Raw genomic sequence first — 13,377 nt, 5'->3', positions numbered from 1 at the left:
ATATGATATGATATGATATGATATGATATGATATGATATGATATATCATATTACATTACATTATATTATTATTGCTGACCTGCCCACCAGGTCAGATTTCACACTATATGAACAGCGTCACACTTTTTTGTGAACTTGTTAAATACAAATCTACATGTTTTTAGGTAATGAACCCATAAAAGTGAGTTTATTTAGCCTATAACTAGAATCATTAATATGTATAACTATAACAAATTGGACAGTGACTAATCACGATCTCAAGATAATAAAAACAAATAAAGAAAAAAACCCTCTCAGACTTTATGTTTCTACTATAAAGTAAAAGAAAGGTGTGATGAGAATACACAAAAAGTATATATATGTGTGTATATATATATATATATATATATATATATATATATATATATATATATATATATATATATATATATATATATATATGTACAAGGCAAGTGCATGCAGTACATACTGTAAAGCTTCAAATAAAAGCATATTATCATATAAATACAGAGATTTTTATACCTTTAATATTAATGTGTGTTAGGCGTGGCAGTCTTACCTGCGGAGGAAGTCTGGCCCCCTGTTGTAGGCATGGATAGTGGACAGACCCTGCAGGCTGCTGGTGAGGTGAGAGGTGAAAGGCGATTGGCTGATGTTCTCCAGCCTTTTCAGCTCACGAATCAGCACACTTTGGAGAAAGAAAAAAAAACCCTCTGAAAAAATCTCACACCTCACCAAACTCATAAGTCCCACTATATTCTCACTGAAGCAGGACTGAAGGGTGACCGATCATAGCCGTCCAGCTGATCACACTTGCCATGTGACAGGTTAGTAACTTATAAGATGGACACCCACAGGGGACAATAAGTGTGCTCCTGAAGGCTTCGAGGAAGAGGCTGTGTCACTGCTGAGGCCTCAGTCCTAATTTATAGGACCTTTTATAAGCCCTGCCACTTCAACGCTAAAACCAGCAGGACAGCACAGCCTCGGCCGGCAGCGATGTGAGAGATGGGCCTTTATTGGCTAAAGGTGGGCTGATTTCTACTTTTAGACACGGAATGGAATGGGCAAAGGCTGCAAATAAAAGGACTGCTATGAATCACCCTTTTCTCATTATAGGGATTGGGATGAGAATGAGGGAGAAAATGGACAAAGCATGAAAAGAATAAAAAAAATACCCTGCTTCTAGAAACAGAGGCTGTTTACAAATGATGTTCATTCGGTTAATAAAAAGAGCTGCATGTTTGGTGCTTTGTTAGAAAATCCATTATAAGAGAGAAAATAGTTACGTTCAGTTGAGCTTACTTCTGCCATTTTCCCCCATAATCTTCCATTCATCATCTAGATTTTCCTGAGCACCAAAATAACTAATAAAACCGTTAATAAATCAACAAAACTTCAAAAAGAAGGTCACAATAATTCCTTGATAATAACTGATGTGATTTACTTTTTACACAGAATTTTTGGGGGTTAATTGAACAGCAGAAAAATAAGAACTCAAATTAGAAATGCCCCTAACACTACACTCTGCTAATTTGCATACTGGAATCTGATTGGTTCTTACATTTTACGATGCATTAATCTGTGCATGATAAGTTCAAGGTGACTTTTATACCATTTTTGGGTGAAGAAATGAGGGAATTATCTTAATCAATTTCCTCAAAATTTCCTTGGAGGTTAATTTCTTTAATCATTCTCTTTGTTTGCTTTCCTCATATCTTACCACATCTCTCTGAAAATGTGAGGAGAAGAAGCAGGCAAGGGGGGAAAATAATCATACACAATCATGTTTGTGAAATTGAACATCCTTGATCGCTGAACCGTCGATCTTATGCAATACACCGATACAGATACAGAACACGGCATGATTATTTAGTAAATACACATAGCTGAAAACATTACCACACACACTAATTCTGTACTTGTGCTTCTTCTCATCAAATGATTTACTGGAGATGGAGTGTTTATTCAGTTTGCTTATGGCACAAGGCACACTACAAATAAAATCTATGTCAGAAGCTCCAGTGTCCCGGATCCAGAAGCCTTGATTCCTCAAAGCATGTTTAAAGAATTGATATGTTCTTAAAGACAGCAGGCTCCAGCCTATTTCTGGGTCATGTCTTAAGGGGTGTAGGATCCAGGAATCAGGAATGCATGACTTAGAGTATTGGGATGCAACCCACACATTGCTCATGTTCTCAAGGTGTTTCAGTCTATTACAGTTCCATAATCATTCTCCTGAGCACCTACTTGAACTCCAAAAGCTTCTTTAACAGGGAAACTAAAGACGTTCAAGTTCCAACCAAGTTCAAGGCCTGACCTTAAATTACAAATTAGTCAGTGATGCCTAACCTGGCGATGTGACTGAGGATGTAGAAAAACGCTGCAAGAGGGATGATGGAGAACAGGAACCATGGGAAAACAGCGCTCACCACTCCTAGACAAAAGAGGACCAACGTGAGGTTCTGTAGCAGCAGCTCCAGATGAATGTTCAGGCGCACATCCACTGCAACGAGAGCGAACGAGAAAATCAGCGCAAAACGTCTCTATCTAGCTGACAAGAGAGAAAGGCTAGGCGGGGAATTCTCACACTAACCTTCATCCATGTCTTTGGAGAAGCGATTCAGGATGCGTCCTAGGGGAGTTGTATCAAAGAAACGCATTGGGCTGAGGAGGAGAGTCTTAAACAGCTTATCGTGTAGAGCCGAGGCTGCCCGCAAGGTACACTGCGGCACAAAAAAAACATGCATCAATTATTAAAATGCAACCTTTCGTAGTGCAAATGTTAACAAATCCACAATGCAAACAAGAAAACAAAAAAAACAAAACAAACATAAATGCATTAAACAGCGAAAAGCCTTGTGAAAGCACCAGGGCAGAAACAGAGACCCAGCAGGGGCTGAGAAACATGCTCCAGCTATGTACACACACTATCTAACACACATATGTCACACTGAACTTACTTGAAAGAAGCTTTTTTGCTTCTTACAGTGTATCCAGAGATGAAATATTATTTTATGTCAAGCAACATAGTGTAAGCAAAGCTCCTATATAACATTCTTTTCATTAAAAAACAGTAATTTAGAGATTTTTTCCCACTATAATATTCCCATTCCCATAACTGAAAAACTAAAATATTCCCATTCCCATAACTGAAAAATTAACGAACATTAGTGGCACATGGATACAGGAGAAAATCAGCTGTCCATAAGTTCCCTAATGCACTGCCAGGCCTATTTAATGGGCAAGAAGATTGCGAGGGATCCAGAGAGACACAGCAAACACAAGCCTTTTCCAGCTGAGACCCATAGCAGTGGACAGATAAATGGATTTAGCCTGCAGGCAATTTCAATTACAGAGCAGGGAAGAAAAAAAATCCTAGAAGACACACAGCAGATAAAATGAGAAAGCAGGACAATTAGCAAAGGCCATGTCAGTGGAGCAATGAACCCTTATTAAACAGCAGAGGAAAATAGGACACATGACCTCTGGTAATGATTTTCTTTAAATTGGGGAATATAAGTTTGTGTTTAAAGGATTATTGACCTCAACTCAATGTGACACACCCAATGAGTCAATGTGATATCAGTGTACCAGACATTGTAATATTTGAAAAGAACAGATCAACCTATGTTGTAGATTGAAGCTTTGCACTGAGAGCTTGGGAGACAGATGAAACTATAAAATATAGATTAGATTAAACTAATTATTGAATATCGTGTAATGAAATGTTATGTAATTCATAATTATTAGCAGTTCATCATTAAGTGTAATTACAATTTTTTCCGCTTTATTCTTTCTCTTTACATTTCTGGCATTTGGCAGATGCCCTTATCCAAAGCGATCTCATTTTTTATACAACTAAGGGTTAAGGGTCTTGCTCAGGGGCCCAGCAGTGCCAGCTAGGTGGACCTGAGATTCAAATTCACAATCTTCTGATCATTAGTACAACAGCTTAACCACTATGCCACCACATCCCCACAATTGACCCACCTCTACTGATAAAACTATACTGTATATACCTCACATGTTGCTTTTCAAGGAAAAGAGATAGAACTGATCTACTGTGTAGCTAGTATGGGTGAAGCTCATTTTTTGGGGCCAAGAAAATAGAAGCCTGAATGAAAAAGCTAGCAATATTACATGGAAATTTTGTGAGGAGCATAGCCTGGGTTTATGCTCAGAGTACAGGATTAGTCATCAAAACTGATTCACTGTTTTCACAAAAATGAGAACATCTATGACACATTGTTTATCACTCGTTAAGATATCATGGCATATTTTCCACAGCACTAAGAAACAAGAGGGTTGCTGTAATATTTCCATTTATCCCTCCATCTATCCATCTATCCATCCATCTATCCATCAATCCACCCATCCATCCAGCCAGCCAGTGAGCCAACCAATCCTCCACCCATCCATCCATCCATCCATCCATCCATCCATCCATCTAACCAACTGTCCGTCCGTCTGTCCATTCATCCAGCCATCCCACCATCCATCCATCCATCCATCCACACAGCCAGCCAGCCATGCCTTCATCCATCCATTCTTCCATCCATCCATCCATCCATTCTTCCATCCATCCATTCACCCACCCACCCATCCATCCATCCATCCATTTTCTGTCCAGCTTACCCTACACAGGGTTGTGGCAAACCTGGATTCTATCTCAGGGGACTCAGGGCACAAGGCAGGGGAAACCCCAGACAGGTACCAACCTGTTGCTCTGCACAATCACACACACACTTTACATACCCATTCACACTCTATGAACAATTTAGAGATGCCATTCAGTCTACAAATGCATGTGTTGGGCTGAGGGAGGAAGTCGGAGTACATGGAGAAAACTCAAGAAGCACATGGAATACATGCAAACTCAACACACACAGGGCAGAGATAAGAATCGAACCCACAACCTCAGATGTGTGAGGCAAATGTGCTAACTACAAAGGCTGTGGCATGTATGATCATTTATTTACTCAAACATTTCTATCTGTAGAAGGTAGACCACAGAGGCCATGCCCAAACATGTAAGAGTTTGTACTCTTCAAAGAAATATGTCAGTCATTCATAATCACATAGTGTATGTACAGTCTTTCTACACACTTACACAGCTAATCTGACAGGGTTTTTAAATTTAAATGAATATAGGTTCATTAATCATTATACAGATAGCTTACATGAACGAGCTAGCATAACAGGATTTCTGACATAAGTTCAAGTCATATACATAAATGTTTCCTGACTTTACAAACCAAGATAAACAGTTAGCTAGAATGAGCTAACCTGACAGACTTTCTGAGAGTGTGTCTTAGTCAAGCTTATCACTCTTCATAATCTTTACTGCTAACACCTGCTAGCTGGATAATGGCAGCTAATTTTACAGGATATCTGAGCATGTGATTTCTGCTCATAAAGTTTTGAATGGCGTTAAAAAACCCTGGCTTAAATCAAAGAGCAGAACTTTCAGTTGTTTAAGGTTAGATGTGAGAAAAAAAATCCAGGCAGTAAACTCAGAGATGAAGTGATACCTTGATTAGCACGATGCCCCGCATACTCTTGAAGAAGATCACCACTCCCATGGACAGGGCGTAGATGGTGGAGTAGTACTGAATGTGAGGGTTGAGTTTCATGCTAGTGCTCACCACAGTCTCGTTCCCCTGTAATACTGTCATATTCTAAACACACACACACACACACACACAAATCCCAAACTCAGTCATGTTTACAGAAAGCAGCATCAAAAATAGATGCAAACACTAGCATCTGGGCTGTGATTTTTCCTCAGAGAAAATTATGTTCATTGTGGCATTCCTAATTAGCGCTGGGACTGATGTTCGTTTTTGCCGAGAAGCAAAACACAGATTTGTTTAGCATTATAAAGAGGCACTAAAGGAATGTTTCACCCTGAAACGCAAGCACTGCTAACAGCTATGGGTGAGAGAGGCAGTTATGGCCTTATAATGGCTTCTACAGTCATTCTGTTATTATCAGCATTAGTGTTCCAGCTGAGTCTCACTCACCCCACTGCTCTGGTTGATCCAGTGGCTGAGCCACCAGTCACTCAAGGCTATGCTGCCTGTGGTGAGAAGGAAGAACAGGATATTGATAACGAGGGCCAGGGGTCCTCCGGCAGCCTTGATATAAGTGGCGTAGACGGCCCAGGTGACCGCCCCTTGGCCCTTCTCCTCATCCTGCATGAGCTGGTCTATGTGATAACATATCAAAGAGTATGGAGAAAGGAGCAGAGATCAGTGACTCATTTCTTGCCTGAAAAGTCAGCTAAGCATAGCGCGTTATTGTCAGATTCCAGAGCTCTCACCGCCTCTCGTACTCTCAGTGGGCTGCTTTGCTGCCGTACTGATGACAGAAGCGCACAGCGCCGAGTCCGTCTCCTCTCCCCCCTGCTGGTTTTTCAAGTTTTTCCTCACCAGGTTCTGAGAAAGAGCATCAAAGTCTGAGCTATAAATTATGACAGCCAGAACAATGAATGTTAGGTCATTAAATATGATAGTGACAAGGCCTTATACAGTAGGCACTACACTCATAGATCAATGCACTCATAAAATATAGACGCCAGGAATGAATTAACATTTCTAAAACAGCAGCCTTGTAGGCCTCGCTTCATGAATTGTGCAAAAGGCAATGTGAAGCACTCCATGAGCGAGTGACCCTGGTGTTTTTTTTCCCCCAAGTGTGGTGGCAAGCTGTACCTCCTGCTGTCCACTGGTGATAAGCATGGCGTAGTCACGACCTCGGGCCACCAGCTGGTCATGTGTGCCTTGCTCCGCAATCTGCCCGTCCTTCATGAACACCACCTCGTCACACTCTGCCAGATACTGCCGGAGAAGAGATTTAAAGCAAACAGATCGATAAACAGATATGAGAATGCTTGCATGGATAAAGATTTATAACATACTGTACTGTTCCTCAAGACATATCAGGACTGGAGAAAGAAAGCCACTAAAGTCAATGTATAATTGAACAAGCACTTAAGGCTTTAAAGGATTACTTTTCAACCAAATATCCATTTACAGAACCTGTATCCGCAGTTCCTTTTATCCCTATGCAGCGACAAAAGCAATTGGAGTTGATTTTCATTGAGTGATGCCGACTTCCAGGGACATGAGTGACAGTGAACATTAATGTCTAGATGTGGACGTGTCCAGTGACGTGACAAAGATGAGAAAAATTTAACTTTATGCAAATATGGAGTGATTGGTGCAGTGACTACTAATGAGAGTGAAGACAGTAGAGCGAAGAGCACACACTGCTTCTCTTTCATCTCGTATGATATCACGCATATATACATTGATGAATTTTTATGAACAAATGCCAACTCTCCCTCAAGAATGTTTCGTTTTAGCAGAAATAAAACCGAATTGTCATCACGTGGAACGCTAGCTGCGCCACCCACAGAGAAACGTTATCGCTATGGCAACCAGGAGTAGGAACTCCTACTGGAGACTTCATAGTGACTGGAGACTTGCTGACATCAAGTCACTGTATGTGTGAACGTAGCTTAAGCGCAATAGAGCCACATCATTTTAGAAGTCCCTGGAGTGAATGCTCTGTAACAGTCTCTTTTTTCTCCCCCAATTTGGTCTCACCAATTCCTAGGCCCTAGTTAACTCTCCCCATAACATGATATCTACCAGCCAGGGCAGGGGCAAACACATGTTTCATCATCACCATCATACTATCATCTCATCTCAACATCATCTCACTGTTATCTCAGCATCATCTTCATCATCATACTATCATCTCATCTCAACATCATCATCTCACTGTCATCTCATCATATCATCATCATACTATCATCTCATCTCAACATCATGATCTCACTGTCATCTCATCATCATCATCATCATACTATCATCTCATCTCAACATCATCATCTCACTGTCATCTCATCATCATCATCATCATCATCTCACTGTCATCTCATCATCATCATTATTTCACTATCATCTCATCTTAACGTCATCTCACCATCATCAACATCATCATATCATCATCATTATATTATCATCTCACTATCATAACATCATCATCATCATCTCACTCTCATTTCAACATCATCATCATATCTAACTACCGCCATCATCACTATCATCTTATTTCAACATCCCCATCATATCTCATATCTCACTATCATCATCATCATCATCATCATCATCATCATCATCATCTCAACTACACATTATATATGCTACATATAATTTGTCTCCATGTGTCAAAAACATATATGATATATGGAGATATATAAGCTTTTTTTAATTTGACATGATTGGCAATTAATTAAGGGAAAAATATGGCATTTAAATTATTCCATCAAATCCTTAACTCCTGCACTTGTTTGGTGAAACGTTTCAGACTGTAAATTATTATAAGCCAAGAGTTGGCTATCAGCTGACATGAGAGTGTTAATATCAACTGTAACACAAACCTGTGTGTGTGATGAGAACGTGAGCCAGATCGGCCTTATTCCAGTTCCCAGTTGTAGTTTTTTCCCAGAAAATCTAATATACTCTTATACTCATTTAAAAAAAAAAAGTTTCAAGCATCCATTATCATACTTATTGTAAAACATCATAGCAGCATATTCAGCGCCTGAGTGTCTATACGTTTTTTTGTGCGTGTCATTCTGGTATTATTGAGCCTATGAAATCTGCAGTCACATCCACAGCAAAGTCGAGTGATCCAGTTCCAGTGGCAGCTGAACTCGGCCGAGTCGTGAAAATCCCCACTCCGTGTTTTACAGATGAAGCGGTAATGCTTTGGATTATGAGCAGTTCCTTTTTTTTTCTCCCCACACTTCCTCTATCTATTTCTCTGCTACAGGTTAATCTCGCCTGTGCCCTGTCTTTAAGATTTATCCTCTCCCCAGAACTCTACAGCAAAATCGAACCTGCTTTTTCTTTTCTCTACAATGGAAACACACTGAAAAATATTGCGTGACATTTCAGCCAGTAAACTTCATCTTCTCTATAATATATGTATATGTTTAATAATTAAAAAAAGCATGTTAGTGACATATGAAGGCAATACAATATTATAGAATTCTCAAAACTTTCTCCGACGGTTGCTATAGTAACAGCTTACACAGGGATTTGTACGATGGACTTTCCACATGAACAGATTTAAAAATGTGTGTAATTCGTGATATGGTGAAGTTTTCTGTGAGGACATGTTTTATTTAACGCCAATCCCCAGGAGTTACCGAAGTCAGCACTTTGTAACAGACAGAAGTAAAGCTTTAATATTAAGCCATAGCTGAAAGTCTTTATAAAAGTCTACAGAAAGGTCGGTGAGGGAGCGACTGTTTACAGCTGTTATAATGCAAGTGACAACAGAAACTTGCTTCCTGTATGGGAAATTGTGACAAGTTGTTCTTTAATAAATAAAGATAAATCATTTAGAACATGCAGTTAAGGGAAATGAATCAACGCTGAGGTTATAACAGTACAGTGGAACCTCGGCATATATTACGATACGGATTTTCCCGTAAGAAATAATGGAAATGCAGATTATTTGTTCCAGCCACTCAAAAATATTACACAGGCTCAAGGCTCCTCACAGAAAGTCATGCCACCAAGCTTGGGCTAAAAATGGAACAGACCACCCACACCACCAATGTGTCAACAAAAAAATGTGGGAAAAATCACCTAGCTTTTGAATGAAGGCAACGTTGGTATCGTGGGTTGAATCTTTCGAAACAGCTTTCGCTGAGTGCAAAAAAAATTGTAAAACTCGCTTCGGGTTGGCTTCGTTTGGCTTTCCACTGAAGTTTTGAACGGCTCCCAGACGTACGAGCGACTGAGCCGGGGTTCGGTCCGGTTCAGCTTGTTCGTATGCCAAACATGCTTCGTATGCCGATGCAAATTTCTTGGGGCGAACATTCCTAAGGGATGGCATTCGTATTCCAAGGCTCCACTGTATTCAGTTTGTTGTTCGGCTGCTGTCAGGTCCATGCAGTCAACAAACTTCATTTCCCAGAACACACCATGGCCTCCAAGCACAGCAGGCCCCAGTCTACACTCCTCAGAACACAACACAACAGAGCTCATCTGCCCCTTATCTCCAGAATACACACACACTCTCTCTCTCTCTCTCTCTCTCTCTCTCTCTCACTCTAACACACACACACACACACCTGTTCCCTATTTTCCCACACTCACATTAACCCTTTATAAAGAGACTTTCATTCGCAGTCTGGTTGTGAAATAAACCCAGTTTTGTCCAGTACTCCTCTACTTTACTGAGCTTTATTCTTCCGTCTGACGTTCTGGTTTTCTCACTTCTTCCTGTGTCTCGATTTTTCTTCTGTCTTTACTTTCGCTTGTTAACTCTGTTTGCTGATTCCCTGACCTTAGTCTGATTTTTGACCTTTGCTTTGCTGTTTCTGGATTTTTCTGCGTTGCCTTCATTAAAGCTGTCAGACTGCATCTGTCTGCCTACCTTTCACGAAACAAACAACACACACTGTCATCTTTTAGAATATAACTAATACAATCCATAACGTGTGTGAAATATATGAAACTGATGGAAACCATGGTCCATATATTGTTTAAATAACATGTAAAATATCTATTAATTTATTTTTTAAAAGAGTCTCTTCTTAAAATAACATTAAATGTTAGGGGAACAAAACTTTTCTAACACATAATTGATATACTGGATGATATTTACATATATTTGTTAAGCGACTTTTTTTTCTTTCCGAAAGTTGAAAAGATTGAATGTGGTTTAGCTTCACCTTCCATTCATGACTGTTGATTCTGACCCACATAAATAGGCGGGCTATGTTTCTGATGAATTTTTACGGTTTGATTTTTTAGCCTCAAGATGATCTCATTTCCTGGATTTGACACTTGTTTGATTCTCAGTCTGCAAGCACTTTTTTATTTTTACATGAACTAATGATGCGGGAGCATACAGCTGGCTAGAAAACAAGTGAACATAATTACTCACGGTCCTTAGGGAGCTGTGTAGGACAGCAACCGTTCCAGATATAATTCCCATGTGAGGGTTTAGGTTTACTTGCACAAACTGTTACACTTACTCTCTTTAAACGAACGTACCTGAAGTTGGTGTGTAACAAATATGACAGTCTTTTCCCCGGCTGCACTGCGAATGGCATTGTGGAAGAGATGGGAAGCCACATGAGCGTCCACGGCACTGAGAGGATCGTCTAGCAGCAGGATGGGTCTGTCACTGTAAAGTGCCCGGGCAAGACTCACTCTCTGCTTTTGACCGCCGCTCAGATTGACTCCTCTTTCTCCAATCTAGATAAACAGTGTGCAAGTGGAGGCTTCACTTACAGCAGATCTTTTCTATTTACAGTGGTTCACGAGGGAACGGCAGCGAATAACAATAAAATGGCAATAAATTTCAATGAAAGTCCATGATTATGACAAGCCCAGCGACAGTGCACTGAGCCTCATTACCTCAGTCATATCGCCGTGAGGTAGCTCACTGATATCAGGAATTAAACAGCAGGCCTCCAGAACAGCATTATACCTGAAGGGGGATTAAGGAAGTCAGAGCCAATTTAGATTTATAGTCTTACTTAAAACATGTCTCAATTCGGGAACATCAGGCAGTGCTTCTTCCTAGCTGATTTCAGAATAGCAGGTCTTACTTTTCCTCCACATAATCCTTCCCAAACAAAATGTTCTCCCTCAGGGAACTGTTGAGGATCCAGGCTTGCTGAGTGGTGTAGGCAAAGCCCCCCTTCGCAGCCACCGATCCCCCGAGTAAGGTCATCTGTACAGAAAAAGAGAAACAGGTTGTGCTGAAGGTGACCTTTGTATCTTACAAAGCTTGACCCATTCTGGTCTCGAGGGCCATGTCCTGCATGTCAGTGCCCAGTACACTTTTTTTTTACTTTATCACTTGTCTTGAGCGCACAGCTCAGTCTCCTAGAAAGGTCACAGAGATAAAGCGGGCGTTTCACAGAAGAGACCACAGAGAGAAAAAGGCTCTGATGTGCATTGTGATCTTTTACCTGTCCCAGGAGAGCAGACAGCAACGAGCTCTTCCCACTGCCCACAGCTCCACACACTCCTACCAGTGCACCCTATGGAAACACAGATCAGTCAGTGCCACTCAACTGAGGACTGATAAAACACCTCGTTTTAGGGTTCTCAAAACATCCTACAGACTAGCACAAGTTCAGCTGCCTATCAAACTACAAAAGACTAAACTAAGATCATATGAATTCATATTGCAGGTTTTTCAGAGTCAGTGACTGCAATAATCTTTTGTTTCTCGTGTTTCTATTGTTGATCATCACTTGTATTTAAAAAATCAGTTCAAAATGTTGTTGTTGTTGTTGTTGTTGTTTCAGCTGCTCCCTGTTTGGGGTCGCCACAGCAGAGCATTTGGTCCGCACGTTTCAATTTGGCACAGGTTTTACGCCGGATGCCCTTCCTGACACAACCCTCCCATTTAACCTGGGCTTGGGACCGGCACCGAGAGTTAACACTTCAGTGTTCAGATTTATGGACTTTATGATAGTATATTTTATTGCACAAATGATTATTTTATGACAAAAAACAAAAAAACAAATGACACATTCATTATTTAATGTGATATAGTAATTGCAAACATTAATTTCAAATGCTATCTATATTGTTTTGGGTCAATAAATTTTATAAATTTCTATGCTTTTAAAACCCCAATAATGTCCTGGGTCAGTTTGACACATACATTAATTCGTTATAAATATGACACTGTTTTCAGATTTGCTGAATTCTCCAAAGATTTCTAATTCATAAACTAGCACATGTCTATGCTGAAACACAATCTCTTCAAAGCTGTACGTGTCAGTGAAAATACGCTGAGAAGTGACAGAGATGGTGTGAGACGTATGCGGTACCTTGCGGACGGAAAGCTGGACGCGGTGCAGGGTTTTGTGCAGCGGTGGACGCACGCTCTGGGTGGAGGAGATGGTGCTCTGTGGGCTCTCCTGCTCCATGTGTGTGAGGAGACGCTCAGCATTGGGCTCCTGGCCTTTTGCTTTCTCATCCTCTGAGTTAATATAGAGACTCAGCTTCTCCCTCCGGAGCACTTGACGCATGCCTCGTCTTTTCCGGTCCGGCTGTGGCTTTACACTTTTCGCTGGTGGGGGCTGAGCTTTATTCCATGCTAGAGTGGCGTCTCTGAACTCTACAGCGTTATCAGGATCCTCCATTTTATCTAATATTTCCTCCTGGTCCTCCATCATAAAGAGTCCCTGTAAGAGATTGCAGAAACAATTAGCTGCGAATGTAGAGATAAGTGCAAAAGTGAGTATTCCCTCAGGACAAAACCAAAAATGTATTATTTACTAGAAATTAAAAATTCTAATGCTTAAATTAGATCAATTAA

At 40.5% G+C, this 13,377-nt stretch overlaps 1 protein-coding gene across 1 annotated transcript in view; it reads right to left on the bottom strand.

Moving 5' to 3' along the window:
- The window catches only part of wu:fb13g09 (ATP-binding cassette sub-family C member 5), a 42,465-nt gene that overhangs the window by 12,489 nt on the left and 16,599 nt on the right, over window positions 1-13,377 (bottom strand). Inside the window, exons 10-21 of the mRNA XM_058407649.1 lie at window positions 12,887-13,243; window positions 12,014-12,085; window positions 11,648-11,772; window positions 11,454-11,526; window positions 11,088-11,291; window positions 6,717-6,842; window positions 6,326-6,440; window positions 6,027-6,211; window positions 5,535-5,681; window positions 2,597-2,726; window positions 2,353-2,506; window positions 560-688 (exon numbers count right to left, since the gene is read on the bottom strand). Coding sequence (XP_058263632.1) covers window positions 560-688; window positions 2,353-2,506; window positions 2,597-2,726; window positions 5,535-5,681; window positions 6,027-6,211; window positions 6,326-6,440; window positions 6,717-6,842; window positions 11,088-11,291; window positions 11,454-11,526; window positions 11,648-11,772; window positions 12,014-12,085; window positions 12,887-13,243 — 1,817 coding nt within the window. The remainder of the gene's footprint in view (window positions 1-559; window positions 689-2,352; window positions 2,507-2,596; window positions 2,727-5,534; window positions 5,682-6,026; window positions 6,212-6,325; window positions 6,441-6,716; window positions 6,843-11,087; window positions 11,292-11,453; window positions 11,527-11,647; window positions 11,773-12,013; window positions 12,086-12,886; window positions 13,244-13,377) is intronic.

The sequence above is a fragment of the Hemibagrus wyckioides genome, linkage group LG14, assembly GCF_019097595.1.
Source record: "Hemibagrus wyckioides isolate EC202008001 linkage group LG14, SWU_Hwy_1.0, whole genome shotgun sequence".
Taxonomy (NCBI): domain Eukaryota; kingdom Metazoa; phylum Chordata; class Actinopteri; order Siluriformes; family Bagridae; genus Hemibagrus; species Hemibagrus wyckioides.
Note: the sequence above shows the minus strand (reverse complement) of the source record. Positions and strands in the feature narration are given on the sequence as shown.